Source organism: Serinus canaria, chromosome Z (assembly GCF_022539315.1).
Source record: "Serinus canaria isolate serCan28SL12 chromosome Z, serCan2020, whole genome shotgun sequence".
In the NCBI taxonomy this organism is placed as follows: Eukaryota; Metazoa; Chordata; class Aves; order Passeriformes; family Fringillidae; genus Serinus; species Serinus canaria.
In genome coordinates, this window is record NC_066343.1 from 58,633,221 (window position 1) to 58,655,484 (window position 22,264).

A 22,264-nucleotide genomic window follows, 5' to 3' on the forward strand; every position below is an offset into this window, starting at 1 on the left:
CCGGGCCGGGCAGGCAGGTGAGGGCAGGGCGCGCTCAGACCGCGCCGGGCCGTGCCCGGGGCCCGCTCATTGCGCGGGGCGTAGCGCGGCGCGATTGGCGGCGCGGGCCGGGGCCGAGGCGGGGGCCGGGGCCGAGGCGGGGGCCGGGTCCGCGGCGGCCGCGGGCGGGGCGTCGCTGAGGGCGGTCCGAGGCGCCGACGCCGACACCGCCACCGCCGCCCGCCCTTCCCGCCCTGCCCCGCCGCCCGTGCCCGGCCTTAAAGGCGCGCGGGGGCCGCGGCGGCGGCAGTAGCGCAGTGCGGGCGGCGGCGGCTGCTCAGCGGTACTCGGAGCGCGGGGGGGCCGTTCCCTCAGAGCGCCTCGCCTGGAGCCCCTCCCTGCCGCCTTCGCCGCGCTCCCGCCCCTCGGGCCGAGGCTGTCACCGCGCCTGCCGCCGGGCGCCGCCAGCATGTTTGACAGGACGCGGCTGCCCTTCGTGGCGCTGGACGTGCTCTGCGTGCTGCTGGGTAGGTCGGGGGGCCGCGGAGGAGCGGGGGGAGCCGCCCCCGGGGCACCGCGCTCCCTCTCGCACGGCACCGCGCTGGTCGCATGCTCGCCTCCCCCTCCCTGCTGCGCCGGCACCACCCGGAGCGGGGCTCCTGCCGGCCCGCAGCCCCCGCCGTGCCTGCCGGCTCTCGCTCGCTCCCTCGCCTCCCGCTCGGCGCCCGCACGGGGGGATCTGGTCGCTGCCGTGGGCCGGGAGGGGAAGGGAAAGCCCCGCGGGGAGGTACCTGCTGCCGCTTATCCTCTGACATCTGAAGCTCCCTCTTCTCTCTGATGTCCTTATTCTTCCTTCCCTAACCACCTCTGTCGGATGAAAACCGGTTGTGACAAAAGCCAGTGCTGGAGAGGTAGCTGTCTGGTAGATACCTGCAGCCTGGGATGTGTTTGTTATCCCGAGTGAGCTGGGAAGCTTGCCTGGAAGGGGCCGTCATCACGGAAACACGCCTCATCCATCCAGGGTGCTGCAGAGGCACCACGGTGCTCGGCAGCAGGGCAGGGATTCGCTGTAAGGCTTGAGCTGAATGCGGTCTCGGTGTGACCGAGCCTCCGCTGTAGCTGTAGGCTGGAAGCGAAATGAGGTGTCATTTAGGTGTCTCATTAGAGCGCGGTGTCTGCGCCCTCGTGCCCCTGTGCAGCAGGGAGAGACGGGTGTCGGGGCAGGAGCGGTGCCTCCGTGATGGCCAGGGGTTGAACCGACGCAGCCGCAGCACACTGCCACATCGTTGCAATGCTTGTCCTGGCCAGCTCACATATTGGCTTCCCAGTATTGCTTTATTCTATTTCAGTCTCTATTGAAACTATTTTATGTCCTGCCAATTTGCATTAACTCTCCTTTTATATAATGAGACAATGTAAAGAGCAATGATGTCAATTACCGATCAGAGAAGGGGCACTTTCACTTTGTAAAGAAGTGGCACCTCTCAGTATTGGGAGCCTGGGAAGTGTCTTTACACTCTGGAGATATACTTCTTGGTCTTAGGAAGGGCTGATTTATTTGCTTCTTAAGCAAATATTGTCAGTAATGCAGTAATATAACCACTTTCTTGTCATGTTCAGTGGATAGTGTTCAGGCCTAGCTCATGAATTTCTGCTTGGCTGAATTTTTTGGCTGATCAGTACTTTTTGTATAATCAGTAAAAGCATAATGACATTTTTCTCTTCTGGATGCTTCAAATAGCAATTGTACCTGTAGCTAAATGCCATTAAAAAGCAAAATTACAACGAATGATACATTGCTCTGAGGTAATGTTACAGGAGAGAGAGCTTTTGCAAAATGATAGTGGATCCATGTAATCCACTGGGAGTAATCTTTTCTCAGGAGTTTTATCAAACTGTGCTATTGTGAGACTTAAACGTTCATGCTGTCTTTATGGTGAGTGAAGCACTTTTTTCTGTCTGGATAATTGTCATTACAAAATCTTTATATTTAGACAAAAATTTTGCACTTTGCATATGGTTTGGTCTGCATGACGTATATGGGTGTATTGTAAGTAATCTTGAGTAATCAAGGAAAGCAAAATATATGGAAAGTAAGGCTGCAGAAGCATATAACTTGATGGTCATCTACCTGAAAGGATGAGGGTTTTCCTGTCCCAAATCATTACCTGGGAAGGTAGGTTTTTGACCTTGCTCTGCAGTCTAATAGCAGTTTACACATCCTTCTCTCCCCCTCACCCTGTGTAGCATTTGGATCACAGATGCACTTATCTGGTACCTCAGTGTGCTGGAAGGTTGCCAGACTTTTTATTTTCCCTTGGGCTTGTTTACTTCCTGAAAAGTCTGAAAAATGCAGGCAGTGCATAATATGAAGTTCCCTGACACCTGCAACTTTAAACACATTGAGTTACAGGTTTCAGTGAAACTCTAGCTGAGATAAAAGATTTTCCATTTGCAGAATGGGAAAGATACTGGGTGTAGGACCAAGTTCTCTTCCTCTTCTGCCTGCCTCTCATGTGGCTGAGACAGGCCCTTAGAAGAGCATAGGTCTTACCTGTGTCTAGTGGGCTGTTTAATATTTTTACTGAAAAAAAAAAAATTAGTTCCTGTTGATTGTGGACTTTTAACTCTTTTTCCCTTGCCCTTCCCCCTGCCTGTGCACTTTGGTTTCTGCTCAAATGACAGGGGTAACTGCCCAGATAAAGTGACTTGCCAGTATGGATAAATGATACCTAGTATCTCCACTGCAAAGACTACAAGGTCTCTAACAGAACTGAAGGTTTAAAAACGAGGGAGACCGGTTTCAGTTGAGGACTGAACCCTCAATCTTGATGTGATAGCCCATGCTACCACAAAAAGGGGTATCAGTAGCATCCTCAGAATCCCCAAGGTAACTCTTGTCACTTAATACAGAACTTTTCTTTTTTCTCCTTTCTTTTACCATTTATGCCTTCTCCAAAGCAGATGGGGAAGAAAAATTGTCTCAGTAATGTTGAACTTGAAGCCTAAGTGATATCCAAGTATACCACTTGGAGTTGCAGTGATCTGACACACCCATGAACTCACTGCAGTGGAAGTGTGTGATTCTTACTGTGTGTCTGACTTACTCACTCCTGATTTAGTCAAGCCATTTTTGTGTGGTTTCAACTTTCCCATCATAAGTCTTTGAAAGGAAAAAGAAGGGGAAAAAGAGCTATCTTCTGATTTTTGTGTGTGTGTGTCTGTGATTTAGATTTATTGAAAGATGTGACATGCTTAAGATGGAGCCGAGGTAAGAGAATAAGAAAGACATCAAAGAGGAGGTGGGCAGAGGGGAATAAAAAGTAGGAAGTAAAAACATCTTTAAAATTAGCCCTGTTTGGTTCCCTGAGACTCAAGTCTAAGTTTCTTTTAATTGTCCTTAAGAAAGATCTCTCCATCATCTGCCTTTTTACCCACTAAAGCAGAGAAAATTCAGAGAAAGCAGTCTTTAGTGCCCTGAGAAAACAACTCCTTCCCTCTTATCAGCATGATAATTCTCTTCTAAAAATAACGTGGTGTTTCAGCATTAAATTAGCTTTATATTCTGCAATCTGAAAAAGGCAAAAGCTGGAGGTTTCTGCAGTTTCTGTCCTCAGATAGTGTGAGGAGACTGTATCTGCATTCTGTGTGTGAGGATCTGCAGTGCTGGGTGTGTGTGTGTGTGCTGCATGTCCGCATGCAGCTCTGCAGTGCTGCAGGCAGCACCTCCCTTACTCCCCACACTCCAGTAGACAGTGCTCAGCTGCTTCACAAGTGGTCTGGACTGCAGGATTTATTTCTCCCTCATACCTCTGTTACTTGTCTCTTGTAGGTTTTTTGATAGATATTTTATGTAGCGTGGCCGAGATTGGCATTCTCAACAGTAGTAAAACGATTTTTCACAGGTAGATACTGAGGCTTGGTTCTTTTGGTTTATTACACTTCCAAACTGTCATGCAAAAAAAGACAGCTTATTAGAACAGCATTATTAGTTAGCTTGCAATTGGTGTTTTCATTAGGCACTATATATACACATATACACTCTGCCACTCTTACAGGTCTATTGTTAGTTCGATTGCAAATCAGGTTCCTTTTTCATTAAGGCAGGTAAACAACACTTAAAGAACAAAGTTGGGAAATACATGGCAATATTCCTGCAATCAGTGGAAGAACTGCTAAATACATTTATCTTTAGATCAGTCTCTCACAAAGGCAAAGATTAAAGGAAGCTCTGCAGAAGTGACCTGACCGGAGCCATGAGGAAAATAGTCACACCTCTGGGACTATTTTCATCTATACTGTACTTGTTGAAATTCATGCCTACTTAAGTGCAGGGGTGCAATACAACACAACTGTATTTCTTTATTCCCTTGTCTGACTATGCAAATACTAACAAGCTTACTACTTATAATAATACTGACAAGGTTATTATAATAATTGGGGAGTGTACTTGTCAATGTGGGATTGCTGGTGCAAGAATATGTCCAACCCAAGATTAGAAAAACTGAAGCCTTCTAAAGAATTAAACCCTTGCTGCTCTATTCACTTTTCTGCAATATATTGGAAAAAGTAAAGAGTTATTTAAATTTCAAACTGCTGTGGAATATACTTGTGTTTGTGTAGGGATATTGAAGGGATTTTGACTTTTTTCTCCCTCTCCATGTCCTACCCTGTGACTGTGGGGAAGGTGAGATTATGGGAGTTTTATTTATACATTTCCATGTTTTTTAATTTTTTTTATGAAACTGCCTCTGAGTAAGGGAAGGACTTCCATCCTTCCAAGTAGAAGGACATGTAAGTTGAATCCAGAAATAGTAAACACTCAAATTGCTTTCAGCTAGCTTTTTAAAGACTGCTGGAATGTTTTGTGATAAAGACAACATTCTAAACAGCAGATGCATGTTTACAGGACACAGTGAGTTTTCTTTTGCAAGGTGTGACCTGTGGGGCTGGGATGACTGGACCACCCTGCACATTGTTTGCATTCAATGCTGTTCTCCTCTCTTGGGAGTGTTTACTCGCACTGTCGCTGGAGGCTGCAGTCTCGGTGACAATTGAGGTATTGCTGTGCAGTCAGGGAAGGCTCATTCTATGTGGGTTAGCACTTCCTGATTGCCCTAGTTCAAATAAAACCTCCTCCGCTATTATTTGTGACTCACTGACATATGTGTCACTCTTCTTATTTTCCACATCATGTGGGTGCTAAATACTTTTTCTAGTTCATGAATACATTGTAAAGCTGTAACAGGTACATGTGAAAGAGTGGTTTGTCTTTGGTGACACTCTCCACCAGGTACCATGACCTAGTACTTATTAAGTTGATACTCTCAGTTAATTTGAGACATACTTGTTACCTGAAACTGGGAAAATCTTTCCTGTCCTAATGTGCTTTCTTCTTTGCAACAGTTACTTTTTATTTTCCCCACCATAATGATGCTTTACCAGAGACTTGCTCTCCCTTGATCAGAAGCCTGCAGAAAAACTTTAGGTAAGAGATCAGTTAGTTAATGAACACTGTTCAAGGTCAGTGGTCTGGTTCATGCTCCAGCTTTTGCTGTTGCGTATCTTGTACTAACTTTTGACACAAAACCAGAAGTTCTTGCACTTACTGTTTTCAGCAATGGGTGAATCCTAGTTCACCTTCCAGTGCCTTCCCAAGAGCCATATTGTGAACTCAGGACTATATTATTTTCTCTTGGCATAGTAGAGTGAGATGCTTATCAGCTCTTGGGTTCCTTACCAGCTGCTTGAGTCCTGGTGGTTTTTTTTTCCTTAGCTTTCTTACATGAGGGCAGTGACCTTTGCAAGGAGGGGCTTCTGATATTTTATGTAGAAAATTAAGTATCACACTAAAATTAAATTATAAAATAACTAATCTCTCATAGCTGAAGAATTCCTGCCTCCTCTCCATACTGCTTGAGTGCTTGTTTATGCTGTACTGAGCTGATGCAACATGCCTCCTGGTTTTAAAGGGTTAGGCAGTATGAACTGATACTGACTGAAAGCAGCTTGGTCTGAAGGCTGCACAATCACAGTCCTGGTGGGGGGAAATAAAGAGTTGATTACTGGTTGCCTGCTACTGCATAGTTTCATGTAGGAGCACTGTTGCTGACTGGATGCTGATGAGGGAATTAAACTGTGATAATCTTCTATATCTGACTGTTGCAGCAGTGGAAGGCAGGTAGCACAAAGAGGTGACCTGGCTCTTGGAAGTACCCAATGAGAAGAGAACTTGAGTCTTGTAGTATGCCAACTGACTCGGATTTACTATCCCCCACAACTGATAATCCTATTTCCAGAATTAGTCCAGGAGAATTAAAACAAACTCACCTTGGATGAAGGAAAAAAGAGCTGAACAGAATTGCATGGAAACCTATTGGCAAGATATGCCACCACAGAAATATGGCTTTAAAATGAGCTTGATTTATTGCTATATCTGCTTGTTTTGGTGGGAGTGCTTTTCTTCCTTATCCCCTGTCCTTCAAAATAAGCTCATAATTCTTAGGTTTTATTCAGGTCTAATAGTTGATTGAAAACAACTGAAAAATCTATAGACACTAGAAATTCAGATAATGGATGATTAGCAAATAGCTAGTTTTATGAATAATTAAAATAATTTAAAGCTATTTTGAAGGAGCAAGATTTCCTTAGGATGCTTTCTGAAACTGTTTTGGTTTTGATTTTTTTTTTATTTTTTTTTTTAGAAATCTGTATTATTGCCACTGCATCTAGAAACTCTAGTCATGGAATGATAGAATGTCTTGGAATGGACCTTAAAGACCATGTAATTTCAGCCCCCCATCATAGATAGGGGCATCCTCCACTAAAACAGATAGTCACTTCAGCTGTAACAATAAATTTCTAAGTCCTGCCTCTGAGTGGATTTATAATTACTTTACCAGCCAATAGTTCAATCCTGCAATTTTAAAACTAAAATAATTGTCCTACTTATATTAAGGATCTGATGCCTGTCTCTTCTTGTTTAACAATTGACTGCTAATGACTTGACCCACTTTCTGGGAGGAATTTTCCTCTTTTAAGTTATGAGACTGATCTCAAAGGTACAGAACCAAAACTGTCTATTGATAAATCTGCATTGTGTTTTTGGCTCTACTTTTGCCAGATTTGCATTAATCCTTCTCATACAGTCAGATAGAGCTGTTTAAATCAGGAGTGCTTGTTTGTATGAAAGCAAAAAATTGACCCAAATAAACTTCTTTAACAAATTGTGATATGGAAAGATAATGTTCAAACTTTCTAGTGCACTTATCAAACACTTATTCTGTTACCACATTGAGTTAGAGGAAAAAAAGCAGTACAAGAAAAGACTGATTTTGCTCTGTTATAGACTGTACTTATTCATCTTTAAAAAGCTGTGGCCAAGAAGTGGTCTGACTCAAAAGTTTGGGAAGGCACTTCTGTTTTACTTGCATTGTACTTCAACTCCATGCATCTCTCATTCATGTGCTGTCTTGATATTTGGCAGCAGGAAAATGAAGGATTTTAAAAATTTTAGATTAGAAAATACAGGTGTGTCAGATCAGGCCCCCCTCTTGGAATGACTATCCATCATATGCTGCTTAATGAAACAAAAGATGTAGATGAACCATATCAGTACACCATTATTTCTGTGATGCTGTTGAGGAAACAATGGATTTTCTAAACATAGCCTTGGTTTTAGTGCCTCCTCTCCTTTTTTCACCTCTGCTAAATAAGCAGGTTTCAGAGGAGCTGTGTGGGGTTTTGTTGGGTCTCTTAAGGTAGCTTCAGTTTGTTACTTAGCCATGCCTGATTTGGAAGAGGGGTCACAATTTTTTGTGATCCCTTTCCTAGGAAAGTAGAAAACTGTACCAAATAGGAATTATTCTCAGTTTTTGCCTAAATGTAGAAGGAATTACCTTGTCAAATTTCAGCATCTCAGGTGACTTCTGCCTCTCTTAGAATACAGTGACATTTTTACCTCAAAATTAATGTGTTTTTGTCCATGTAACTTAGTTCTGTTATTGCCAAGAAATCTTAGGTTACTAAGTCACTGAAACTAAGCAATAGGTGCAATATTTTCTGAAACTGGGGTACTGGGATGGTAAGGAAAATGCATATATCTAAATTTGTCTGTCTTGTTTTGAGGCATGGAAGGGCAGTGAGCTGTGCTTATTTTAAGCTGAAGGGGTGGTTTGAAAGCTGGTGGTGGAGAGATCTGAGAAAGTAAACTGCTAATTATAACCAGGGAAGACTTCTGATTCGCAGCAAGCTAATGGTCCTTAAGGGGTACAGAAGGCAGACAGTGAAATCGAGCCTGTCAAATAATCAAAAATTATTCTCTATTAAATTCTGAAAATAATCTTAGTAATTATTTTGCTTAGTGTATACTTTCCTTGGTGTTCCATTGTGTGAGTTTTTTGTAGCTTTTGCTGACTTGTGGAAACTGGGCTTCAGTTTTATGTTGTTAGGTGTTACATTTGTTACTGTGTGCTGCAGTAATAGTATTCAGCTAAAATACTCCGAGCCAGTGTGATGGTGCTAGTGGAGATCTGGGAATGGAAGTTCATGTCACTATTTCTGCATGACTCTTTTCATTTTTTTCTAAATGAAAAGACTACTCTTCTTTAAATGTAAGAGTCCGGTCATCAACACTAGAAAATTATATGCCTTAATACATAGAAACTGAGATCACAAATCTAATGCTGGTAACTTCTGCTACAAAATGAAAAGCAGCACCTGGTCTGTTATATGTACTGTAAAACTTCCTATACTGTGGCATTATTCATTGTACTCGAGTGTCAAGAGCAATGTTGTATAAATATTTTTTCCAGATTCTGAAGTGATGGACTTTTTGGGCAGTCTCCTGAATCACTACAAAACAAAACTGTTCTTGTAGCTCAAGAATATATGGGGTATGGTCTCTTTTCCCTTTACAATCTGTTTAGATTGAGCTTTCTATAGAGTTTGTTGTTTTAATGTACCATTAGACACTACAGACTTCAGTCTCACATGGAAATGAAATTCTGTTCTCTTAGACATGGTGACATGCAGCAGTGTGTGCAGTGTAAAGTGACGTGGTGTATGACAGGGTATACAATGTCATGGAAATTCTGAGTCCCTCTGTAGCACTGCTGACTTTGTTAAAGACTGTTTAAATAAAATACTGTTATGCTTGTAGGACTCATTGGAAAATGAGCTTTTACGTTCCTGACAACTAATTGCCTATTATATTTCTAGAGACTGAATGGTATTTCAAGTTAGGGTGTGTAGTTATAGCTGAAATACTCTGAAAGCCTCCTGTTGTGCACTCCCACAAAGCAAAGATTAAAATGGGGAAATAGTTACAACTTCTGGTGTTTAAAAGAGAAGTAGCCTTGATTGACATTCAGAGTTGGTGTCACCTACGTTAAAAAAAAGCAAATCCCTCCCTGTCTTGCCAACCGGCTGACTTTGATAGTTCCATTTCTTTGGCTGTGTTGCACTCCTGGTCTGTAAGTGCCGTGATTTAGGTGGATTGTGTGCAGAAATCTACGTCTTTGGGAGCATGTACATTGTTTTTAATTCTTCATACAGTACCATCAAAGCCTTCAACTAAATTTGATGCTGAGCACATAATGCAAGCAGTGAGGAAATATTTAATTTCCTCTGCACAGGAGGGGTTATATACAGGAGGGGGGAAGTCACCCTTTACTCTGGCTGCAGACAGTTGGATTCTTCCCAGAACTAACTAACCCCTCAAGCAGCACTGCAATGCAAAAAACTGCTGACCTCCCCTGTTCCATGTCCTCTCTGCCTCTGTGCCCACACTCTTTCAGCTGTTAGTGTGGGGTCTTTAATGTTTTCAGGTCTGTCAGTAATGGGGCAGTTGGCCTCAGCCAGTTCACTGGGTGAGCTGCTAATTTTCTGCATTTTTATAATTTGCATTTGCACTTCTCTAAGTGCTCACAGGAGAGACTGTTGCATGGGTTTTAGAGTAACCTGTATTTAGTGCTTGTAAAGGCAATTTTTAAAATTGAAATCTAGATATATGGGAGAATACATTTGTCCATGCTAATGTTTTTAAACAAGAGTCTTGACGTGTTCTAATTAAATTGGGACTATAGATAACTGAACTAGTGCTCCCATGTAGTAGACTGCTGAATGCAGAGAAACTGGAATATGATGTAGTTCTGTCTTAGTAAATGACTGGACTAGAAATTGCACACTTGTGTTAAGGCTCTTCGAGCTCAGAGGAAGGTTTCCTTTTCTTCCTGCCTTCATCACCCTTGTCTGGCATAATAAAAAGTGGCAAGGAACTTGCTCAATTGCTGATCTGGTGTCTCTGCTGGCTAAGTCATAGATCAGAGGACAAATAAAAATTTACGTAGCATAAAGTTGCAAGTAGAATTGTAGGAGAGATTAGAATGTTGTTCATGCTTTTAAATACATGTATCCTGTTTACTGAAGCCTATCACAGCTTCTGGCATTATCAGAACAATCAGTTTGTTGGTATTAGAAATACTTCACATTCCTTAGTGTAGAAAAGTAAGATAAAGTTCTTTAAAGTAGCTAGGAGGTAAGTTGTGGGCTACCCACTTAGTAGTCTCAGCTACTGTAAATAAATAGTGCACTGATTTTTCTCTTGTACACTCTTTACCTCTAGTTATCAAAAGTCTAAATACTTTCTCATGACTTTATTCTCTTCTTCCTCTTGGTAGTTTTTTGTATTCCCAGAACCTCATATTTTAAAAGGTGTTGATTATTTCTCTTGACTGTTCATAGAAAAAGAATTTCAGCCCATCTATCTCCTTTTCTGCAGAGAACAGTACTTTTTACAGATATTTCCAAACTCTCTCCAGTAGAATGAAGTTGAGCTGAGTTTCTTTAAATCTCTTGCCTTCTTTCTCACACCAGACTGTACACTGAAAAATGAAGAGTGAAGCCAACATGGTTGTTCTGTCTGAAAATAAAAGCAAAAATACATGTGTAAGAGTAGGAGACCTTAAATTCTCTCTTGCTCTCAGTAGTAATTGGCAGCTGTACAGGTTTAGTTTGAAATGACTCTGTGGTATTATTAACAGTATCATCTGTCTAATAAGAATGTAAGCTGTAAAAAATAGCTCATCTGTTTTCAGGATATAATTTGATGTGTTTTGTGGTTTCTTTGGTACTGTTAGAATTATTTTTTGACACTCCCTAACTAAACTCTAAATTGTGTATTTCTTTACAAAACCTGAGGCCAACTTTGCCAGTATATCAAGTGCAAAATGTATTGATCATGTTCCTCAGGGTAAGTGTAGAGAAACATAAAAACATTAACACTTACTTGTGAGTTCATTGCAGCATGAAGAAAAAACTTCAGTTAATAATCAAGCTAGAATGTTCTCATTTGCAGTAGTATCCCTTAGGGGTAACTGCCTTTCTCCCAGTTCCTAGATGTTAATTTCCTTTGTTGGAGGGAACTTCCTGATTGAGGACCAGATAGGAGTACAGAGTAATATTGCCTTGGAGGACTTTAAACAGCAATTCAGCATGAGTTTGCACAGAACCTCAAGTGGCGATTCAGTCACTTGCACAGGTAAGGAGGGCAAATGGGTTAATTAACCTGTGTTTACAAAATACAGTGCATTCCTTTGTAATATTTAAAATTGTGGGGAAGAAAGCACCACTGATCAAGATGCAGTTTCATGAAGCTGATCTGTCCCAGTCCGTCCTTGTCCTTTATTCCGCACTCTTGGCTATGTGTTCTTACTCTGTCCTTTAAGCCAGCTTGTACAGCAGTACAGTTTTCCAGATGAGCAAGTGCCTCTGAAAAAACAATGTTGTATGGGCATAGTCTTGTCTTTTTGGACAGGTTGGTGTGAAAACTAATGCCAAGGCAAAAAAAGGGTGGTGGGGGATGGCCAGAGGTGGGGGGAGGACAGAACAGTCAAGTTGTCTTGGGTTGCTCTTGAAAGTTGAGCCAAGTTTTGTGAGTGCTGCATCTGGTTGAGAACTAGGTAGTACACTATTGCTGAAGTGGTTAGAAACTTTGAGAGTTTCTTTCCTTTTAGACATAAAACAAAAATATTCTTTGCTGATCTTAAATATTTATATCAACTGTTGTAAAAGACAGCTGATATAATTTGGTTCTAAATGTTTTTTTCCTGTTTAAGAAAAACTGGCACCTTACTATAAGCTGCCAAAGCCATACGGATACTTGGAAGTCTTCAGAATCTGACTCCAAGCTTACACACCTAACTCTGAAATTACGTGTGATGAATGCTGCAGATCAAAACAGTAGTGCAGTGTTACATACATTGTAAAAAGATGATGGATTGGTACTCATCACTTCCATTTGTAGGATAAAATTTATAAATTATTTATAAAAACTAAATTTAATTTATTTTTGTTTAGTCTTAAAAAAACCCACTGAAAATATAGTAAATCAATATTTTTTGATTAAGCAGATTTTCTTTGGGGGAAAAAAAATTTGCTATCTCCCCTTGGGTACTGGTGTTTTATTTTTAACATTCATTTTCTTTTTCTGTGGGTGGAGGACCATTCTCATATGGACTTCCTCCCTATTCTCCCAGCCTGGACCTCCCTTCCTTCCCTTCTTACAGGCATTTGTCATGCTATATCATCCAGTCAGGTGTGATCAAATAGTTCCTGAAGGCTACATATATTACTGTGAGTTACTGTAGATTGTCAGTGGAAACTGCACTGCATCTGGCTTGGACCTACAAAGTAGGAGTTGGAAACTCCTTGTGAACTCAGCATAACTCACTGTTATGTAACTGTACAAATGTGTGTTGCTGTTCTTACAGCTCTAGCCCAAAACTTAAAGGCTGTTCTGTCCCTGCAATTCCTGCTGAGTAATTCAAGCATCGTTCCCATCTTTGTCTCCCTCTTTACTGTGCTTTTTTTTTTTTTTTTCCTTATTCATGTGTATGAAACTTGCTTACTTTTCTTTCATAGGCAAAGGCTTCAAGATTTTGGAGTCTCTTTTCCTGTTCAACTTTGTTACTGCATCTGTAGTTTTCAGGGTTATAAAACCATAGAATATTTTGAGTGGAGACAATCTTAAAGATTATCTTGTTCCAATACACCTGCCATGGGCAGGAACACCTTCCACTTGACTAGGTAGCTCCAAGCTCCATCCAGCCTGGTCTGTGGGTTAGCTAGAGTCTGTTTGTGTGAGCATTGCAGAAGTCTGTCCTTTTGTAAGTCACACAGCACTGGAGTGACCAGGTTGTTTTCTCTTTATAATTAAAGGGGAGAGAAATGTCAGAGGACTGCTGTCTGTTTCTTGCTCCTACCTGGCAAAACCCCCAGAATCTGTTGGTCATTAGTTCTTGACAAGATAAACTGCACAATTTTTATCAGAGAATAGAGGAAATTGAATTCTAATGTGTTCAGTCTGAATGATGGGTGACTTCAGGTAATAGTCTTTTTACAGCTGACAGTCATGCTTTATAGGATATGAGTAGCAACTAAATCATTATGATCCCTTAAGGTACAAAGCTACCTGGTTCAGAAAAGCACCTTGATGTTACTGCTGGTACTGGCTAGGTGTAAGGGAAAAGGAGGTATACTAAGCAGAGGATAAGGCATGAGAGCTGCTCTACAATCTACGGGATTGCCTTTTAGCCTGGTGATCTTGCATGAGATCTTGGTCACTCTTTGCTCCAGTTTGTAGAAGCTAATGTGACTGAACATAAGTACATTCCTCAGAAGTTCAGCCTGCTTAAAGGTCGTGAAAATGCTTGGCACCTCTGATGGCAATACTGGCCTGCTATGTACATTAGTGGTGGGGTTTTTTTCTGCTTACAGTGAAAAGTTCAGGACTGTTTGCTTACACGTACTATGTCTTGTCTTCTCTCCCTATAAAATGGGCAACAGTAAAAATGCTGCCACTGTTTGGGGTAGCTTAATGATCAATGGAATACCACTTCACAAAATCTTCTAGTCCACTGTTGGAAAGCAGTGCATCATTTAGATTGCAGTAAGAATTTAACAGTAATTAAAAAAATTGAAATGGGCAGTTAGTGTAAGATGTGTAACTAACTTTGGGGTTTTTTGTATTCTTTTAATGTAGGTGATACAGATGAGTTTTGCAGTTACTTTGAAACTTATTTGACCCCTTTATTTGCTGCCTTTCATTTTCCCCCTTCCCAGGTCAAAAATTCATTATGTGTTCTTGATATTAGATTGTAGCAGCTTTTTGTGGAAGACAGTCTGTGAAGTAGTCCACTTATACAAAACACAAGCTGCTGCTTAAGTTAATCATGAGCATGTGATATTTCCGTATGTGAAAATCTGGTGACCTGTTTGAGAAGATATGATTGTATCAAATAGGTAATGGGATTACCATTCCGTCATCCTGCTCGGTATGCAACAGCAGAGGTAAAGACAGGAAGCCTGAACTCTACATTATGTTAGTGGAATCTTGCCATGGCCTTGAGAGTAGCTGAAACTTGGCTCCAGCCATACAGACATACAGCAATCCTTTGGTCAGAGTGAACTTTCTGAGTTCTTTGGTGTAGTCCCTTTCATGTTTGAAAGGCTGCAATTCTGTTTCATCTGCTTCTGTCTGCCACTTATACGAGGTCAAGCTTTAGCTCTTCTCTCTGCCATTGAAGTAGAAGGAAGGAGATGAGATCTACGTTTGAGATTTAGTTGATTCAATGGTATACCATCCTATGTGATGAAAAACTTTGTGCTTGGAGTTGAATAAGCTTAATGCCTTTTGTATTTTGGTTCATTTTTTTTTCTATATGGGATGGTAAGCATCAGTAATGTGGACAGTTTTAATGTTTCAGGTGATTTGTGAAAAAAATTTTCCTCTGCTCCATAAGAGGATTTAAAATACTTCCAAACTTCTTCCTTGTGAGGAAGAGGATTTGAAAGCAGGGATGCTACCTACCATGTACGGTTTCAATATGCACTTCACAAGCCTTTACCCTGCAACTCAGCAGCCCAAAGAAGGGACTGGGATTTATCACTCTGTTCCAACTGTTTCACTCTTGATGTCTTTTCTTCTAATGAAGCATATAGCAGTAAGTGTACTTAAAACACCTTTAAGCTACTTAGCCGATAGTCCACAGGTGTCACCAGAAATCAAAGGAATCACTCATCATGTTAACTTCTTTGAGATGTTTTTTGTTCTCAGTACAGCAGGTTGCTTATATACCGAGTAGTCTTTTCTGCTTCAGTAATGGCACTCACCCTCCAATTTACATATTTAGTGTCTATTTGCAGAATTGCATATCTCATGGATGTTGAGGAAAATACAGTTATTTGCCCTTTTTTACCATGTTTTAAAACAAAATTTACTTTTTGTTTTGTTTGGGGATTTAGCATTATGTAATTTACCCACTTTAATCTATTGCTTACTCAGTGGATCAAAAGAAAGGCAGAAAGTGAGCTTGGTGTTATTTGGTTAAAAGCTGGGATCTGGGAGGATCCCACATGATTGATCTGGGAGGTCCTTTCCAACCTTAGATTTTTATGAGGAAGTAAAATAAGAAGTTGGACTTCCTGAGGTATTGCTCCTGCAAATGTGTGGTTCTTATCAGAACTAAGTTAAACCTGAATATCAGAAGTTTTAATAGCTTCTTTTGCATGACTGTCAGTATAATGCAAGTTAACTTGTAAGAGAGGGAATTGATAATATATCACAGTGTGTAAATTCAAGAGCTATAATGTGTACCCAGGTCTCAGCTGCAATGTTAATAACTTATATCATTTTGTGCAGAAATCTTCCAAACTGTACAAAAGCTGTGTAAATGCAATCTCAAGGTCTAATCTCATCACCTGGAGATGCAATCCATTTAAAGTGTCCATTAGTGTCCCTGCAGTTCTTTTGTTCCCATTACCTGCATGAAAACTACTTGCATGAAATTTTTAACTCCCTAACCATGACAGAACCTGTGTCTCTTCTTTGTCTCCTCTGTAAACAGTGACCACATTATAGCGTATAGAACAAGGCTGGAAGATTAGATACAAGCTGAGGTCATTGGGTAGTAGAAGAGGGAGAAGGGACAAAAGGTTGTCTGCCCTTAACTGTTTAGTCATGTGAGGGGCAAAGGCTTTTTCATTAATGTAATCGTGGTTCGGTGTGGTTTTGTGGCAACTCACCTTATAGATGGAAGACTTTGAACTTTGTATTTTTTTTTAACGTCTGTACCTGATAGGTAACCTCAGAGTCTTTCTGAAGTAATGTTCTGAAAGAGAAGTGTCTATAAGCAGAATATGATAAGTGTGTGCATTGCATGATACTTAGCAAATTTGAGTTATGCATGTTTGGTAGCTTCCTCCATGCATGCTTAGAAATGATTTTTTTTTTTGATTTAACCACATGTATTTCTTGTTTTTGTTTTTTGTTTTCCTTCCCCCAACAGCTGGCTTACCCCTTGGTGTTCTAAACTTGGCCAAAATAAAACCGTATCAGAGAGGCTTTTTCTGTAATGATGACAGCATCAAGTATCCGTTCCATGACAGTACCATCACATCCACTGTCCTCTACACAGTGGGGTTCACCCTGCCCATTTTCTCTGTAAGTAGCTAAGGTGATGGGAGTAAAGGAGCTTTGGTGATGGGAGTAAAATGTATGCCTTCCAAGAGCTAAGCACTGTAAATGAGTTGAAGACAAGTCTGTATAGGCAAAATCCCATACATATATGTTATAGTCTTATGCATGTTAAAGGTGCTGTTGATACTGTTTGCACAGAAAATCTGGAACTAATCTCTAACTACTAGTGTTGGTTTTTTCATTTGCTTTAGGAACAGAAAAAAGTGTATTTAGACTAGGCTTTTATCACTGGAGAGGAAAAATGTCTTCCAAAATGTTGTGGAATGATTACATCTCATGTTCAGAATGGGTTAGTCTGCTAACTTAAAACACTTGTGATGTTAAAACTTGGCACTGTAATGCAGTGCACACACCCATAACTGGTGACTGTTGCTACTATGTACTTTCTACAAAAATCAGCCTAATTTTGACTCAGAAGCTTTTTGCTTTTTCTAAGCTTGAAAGTAATGTGATTACTTGTTAAAGAAGAGTGGGATAAAATGGGATACAGAGACTGAAAATCTAATTGCTTGTAGAAAAGAGGCTCAGTGTTTTAAAGACCACATGATTTTGACAAAGGACAATTTAATTCTTCAGTAGGTTTTTCTAACAATATTTTAAGCCTGCTTGTATCCCAGTTTTTAGTAAGGTTTGAGCTGATTTGGAGAATCAAAATTTAATAGTGCAGAATAGTCTTGAACCTGAAGCTACATCTTGTTTGTCCCTGCAGTACTTGATCAAGCCATGTGAAAAATGATGATAATATTTTACTATCTGATTATTGCATAAGACAAATTCATCAATAAGTATATGAAGTGGTTTAAGGATGGAAGACAGTAATTTAAAACAAGTGAGCTTGCAGAACTTCTACATGCATTACTCTGGTTTTCCCATTAGTGCTTATTCATTAAAGTTTCCATTAGACCTATGAAATAAATAGAAGGTTGACACAACAAGTAATCACTAGTATAGCTTCACTTTTAAGGAAAGTTTGTCACTTTGACAAGTACATATATGTTCAGCACACCTTTGGGAAAATTTATTTTCCAATAGGTTTCCTGTGTATCTTGGTTGATATAGGTACAGGTGAACTAACAATTGCAGCTCTGTAACTGCACTAAACAACTCAACAACTGCACTGCAAGTGTAGCACTGTGCACTTTTGGACTTCTAAAGAAATGTTTCAGTTGCAGTTCAATAATCTGTTGAATTGTTTTTGTTTTTAATTATCGTTCATTTTTAGATTTGAAGGTGTTGCTGTAATATGAAAGTCAATGGAGGGTATGTTTTTTCCTGGCTCTAAATCCATAGAGAAACATCTGACTTAGAGCTAATTCACATGAAAGTCTACATATTTAAAGAGTGGTATGGACTATTTTAATTTTAGATAACCTTTGTAGAGAAAGTTACAGCTTAAAATTAGATGTCAGTAATTCCAGTCTATCCTGATAGCTTTCTGCTATGATACCTTTATAGGAGTTACACAGTGGATTTTCATTGCTTGTGTTTATGCAGGAGGCTGGAGTTTATACTTGGAAAAACCACTTCTAGCATCCATGTGGAGAGGTTTAAAAAAAAAGTTCTAGAGCACTTACAGTTGTTACAATACAGTTTAACCAGGTCATTTGCTTTTCAGTCTGAATGTTTTCCAAGCCTTAAAGCAGCTGCTTGGTGTAGTTAACATGTTAACCTGGCTCTCTTAATCTCAGTTTCAGATGTAGAGAGCTCTTTAGTCTTGTGCAAGAGGTGAAAAATTTTCCGTAGCTACTGAAAACTAAGGGCTAGAGTAAGCTGGAGAGCTAGGGAGTATGAGACATGGAATATTATAGTTCTGTGAATTGAAAGTGGGTTCCTGCTGAATGGTTTCTCTCTTCAAGATTGCCTTTATTCAAAATGGACAGGGGAAGTTGATCAGTCTGGGAAGCTGAATTCAGAATGGTTTTTGTTTAGGTCTGGGTCACTGAAGGTTTGAGAATTTTTCCAGTGCGGTTTAAGCTTTTGGAAGTGGTGTGTTCCAGATTCAATACCCTCAACAGGAACACAGCTCACTCATGAAAGACTTTTGGGCAATAACTCTGATTATCCCACATCTAGTGAGAATTGTTGTCCTGACATGAGACTTTACTGAAAGAGACAGAATCCTTAATGAAAGAATTGATGACACAAATTTCATCTAGAGTTGATAAATTACACTTTTGTACAGGCTTTTCTTCTCTAATCAGACTACATCAAACATGATACTCATTCCTAAGTGGTAGAGCTCTTTTTAGGCATTTGCCCCTTATTGCATGATCAGAATGTAATAAGAAATGACCTGAACATATTGCTGTATAATAATTATTATAATATTAAAAGGTTTTGTTGGGGTAGGCCTGTAATATAAAAGGCCTGGAATATAGAATAACTTCAGAGAGAAAAAAAACCAACCCCAAAAAACCCAGAGCTTACATAGATATTTTATTAAGTCTCTTGTACATAAAAGAAACTAGGTTGCATGAACATGATTTTGTTTTTATGACATTTTATGAAGATTTACAAGATGTACTAGAAACTCAGGAATCTTAAAAAATAAAAAAATGCTGTTATGAATCCTAATTCTGTTTGTAGCGGGAGTCTTCGCATTGTCACCTTTTATCAGGAAATAAAATGTCTGAGAAATTAATGTTTATTCTTTTCCAGGTGCCACTTCTTGATATAATGCTTCTCAATTTTCGAAATTATTCTTTGTCTGGATAGGAACCACAATTTTTGTATTAGAATGTTTTGAGATTTAGGGTCAAACGAGTCTTGGTAGTGGTCTTTAAGACTGAACCTCTCTACATGACTTAGGCCAGTGTTAAGAGCAGCACGCTTTCATTATATCTGTCATTTAAGGAACCCCAGAAAATCCTTCTAATACTTCTATCTTACCAAGTCTTTTAGATGTATTTAGATAGTAATTCTATATAATTTAAAAACCATGACCAGGAAGATTTGCAGCTCTAGGAAGATTTGGAAATGTACTTGGTCTGGCATTTTTGGTCTTCAGTGGTCTGCATGAGACCAACGTTTTCAAGTATAAATGACAAATTCATGTCAATACCTTTTCTCTTTCAGTGAGGTTCCAACCATGTCTATTTGTAGGTGTCCAGTTCAGTTTGGCTTTTCTGGTAACTTCACATCCAAACTGATTTTTTTTTTCTCCCTCCAGTCATCTTGTTTCTTCAGACCGCTACCTTTAGTGACATTCATACAGCTTGTCTTAGCTCCAGGGGTAGGTGATATGGGGGGAGGGAGAAGCACAGAGCAAAGAAAACCTCTCTGAAAAACACATCCTTCACCAGAGCAACAGAGCAACCTGAGAGTTTTTGAGTTTTGTCTGCTCCCTCTTCTAGGATTTCTGTGGTTCCCTGCCAAGGCTTTGCTTGGCAGTTCTGTCCCAGAGCTGAAAGCTCACAAGCCACTGGTAGGTTTCTATTACATGATGGACTGATGTAGAGATAATTCAGAACTTCTAACTCATCTGAAGTCCTGCACTGAATTTCTGGGAGGCAGAGTAGTTCTCCACAGCTTGTTGCTACCAAAACAAGTAATGCAAATACTGATGTTCCTTGCAGGGAAGTGTTTATTAGTGAACAGAGTTTTGGTGAAATCACTTCTCTGGGATAAGCAATGCTCTTTGGACCTTCTTTGAGAGAAGGAAACATGATGGGGTCTGTACAACTTAATTTCTCCCCCTTGAAGCCAATCAAAATATATTTGGGTAGCTAGGTTGCATTGATTTCTAAGTAGTTTAAATAACAATAAAAAAAGCTGAATCAAAACATTTCTAGGTTTGGTGTGGCAAAATGTCTTCTGTATCATGATGACTTCCCAGAAGGGATCTAGGTAGCTCTTGCGCCAGCTTAACATATTAAGCATTAGGCTTAATGTTTTTGGGAATGTCTGCTTATTGCATGTGTAACAATGTTTTGAGTGAAACTTTGCCTCCTACAGATTAGCACAATCATACATTGAAGGCAATTTACTGATTTCTTTTATGGCAAAAGAAACTGATCTTTAATGCTGTTTATGAAAGGAATGCATTTTGAAGGGAAACTGTTTTTGACAGCAGCTGTTAGGTTGACCAATCTAAGCACTTACTGAGCTAATTTTTTATGTCTTCATGGACAAATGTAGTTACTGCTGTGATGGAGATTAATAAATCAGGGGATTAATGAAACCTCTTGAAGACTGTTGATTGATAGATGTGCTTTTCACTTTTTCAGCAGTGTCAAAGCTTTATGACCCACTCTTGTTTTTCAACTAATTGAAATTAAAACTGTTGTTTGACACTAGAGTGGACTTCAACTTGACTCATGAGTTTCAGGTTACTTGTAAGACGTTTTATTATGCTCTGAGCAAGACTGCCTCTTACCTAGTAAACATTTTGAAAAAGTGCTCATGTTTTATCTTAATTGTATTTTTTGGTGCATTTATGGCATTGGAAGTTTTTTTGGGCAGTGCTGTTGAATTTCGTAATCTGTCATGAGTTTTACTTGATACTAACTGTTCATCTTGAACTACTACAGATCAGTATTATCTCTGAACCCAACCTTATTCTGAGGAATAAACTGCTAATTTTTGGTTCTCTTTTTAAAACCAACATAGTAATAATAATCCATGGGTTTACTCTGTATATGTTTAATGTCAGGTTAATGGTCAGCTTTATTGAGTTGTTGAATTGATGAGTAGTTCCTGGTGGAGATCAGTGCTGTGGGGACCGATGATGAAAAGGAGCAGCATCCAGCTTTTGGCTTCAGTTTTTGATGTGTCCAAGGTGTGGGTGTTCTGGTGGGCTTGAAATCATGTGAAGAAAGGTCTGAGGAGCACCATTTGCCTCTGTTACTTGTACAAATCACTCTTACTAAGTGCAGTTTTATTTCAAGTAAATAAACTGCAGCAACTTGTTTGTTAGCCCTGTGGACTTGGTACTGTACTTTCCTAGCCCTTCAGGTTCATTTCTTAGTACAGTGATAGAGAATGCACATAGTGTCTGAGGAAGACAGTTGGCATTTTGACAGTGGGAGGAACTCCAGGCGAGGGATTTTAAAGTGCTGAGTAAAGCTTGGTCGCAGCTATTAAAATGCCAAGCAGTCACATTGGTGTAGAGGGGGTTTTAAAGTATTATTTAGTAGAGTATACAAAGGGTGAAATGGAATAGGGAGAAATGCAGGTAGAGGGAATTGCAACTTACACAATCTTGTAATTTAAGGAAAAAACCCAAATCCAAACAGTCTATGGCATAGACTTTTCTTTCTCTCAAGTCTGACGCACTAACATGGTACTGTTGATATTTAGGACTGAGACCAGAGACTGGAGGGGATGTCAGAAAAGGGAAGCAACTCCACTAGGAACCAGAGACAAGCAACAGGGAAAGTAAGGCAGAGAGTGTTCCTTGTTGTGCTGCCTCCTCTGTTTCTCTTCATCTGGCTCACATTATTGTACCTCTTTCTCTTCTGCCTTGTGCAGGGAAATGCTCATGCAAAGAGACGGATTTTTACCCCCCTTTTCAGGAGAAAGTTTGATTTTTTTTTTTTTTTTTTTTTGGCATTCAGCTTAGTGATCTGTGGTGTGATAGTTCATTTCCTGGTCGGTGCTCTCCTGAGCACTAAAACTCCTATAAGAAATGGAAAGTAGCCGTGTTCTTATACTGAGTAGAAGCCAAAGGCTTAATTTAATCTGCAAAGAGATTTTGAGACCTTACCCAACCTTCACAGAATGTGAGCAGTAATATCAGCTCAAAAGTTT

The 22,264-nt window shown here is 40.1% G+C and overlaps 1 protein-coding gene across 2 annotated transcripts in view; it reads left to right on the plus strand.

The window, feature by feature from the left end:
• Positions 1–286: 286 nt before the first annotated feature.
• Positions 287–22,264, plus strand: part of PLPP1 (phospholipid phosphatase 1) — a 62,564-nt gene continuing 40,586 nt past the window's right edge. Inside the window, exons 1-2 of one of the 2 annotated variants that reach the window (XM_050986582.1) lie at positions 289–506; positions 16,326–16,480. In XM_050986582.1, the coding sequence (XP_050842539.1) occupies positions 449–506; positions 16,326–16,480 (213 nt within the window). In that variant the 5' untranslated portion in view covers positions 289–448. Of the gene's footprint in view, positions 507–16,325; positions 16,481–22,264 lie in introns of both variants that reach the window. The other variant, XM_030237541.2, reaches the window with a different exon arrangement.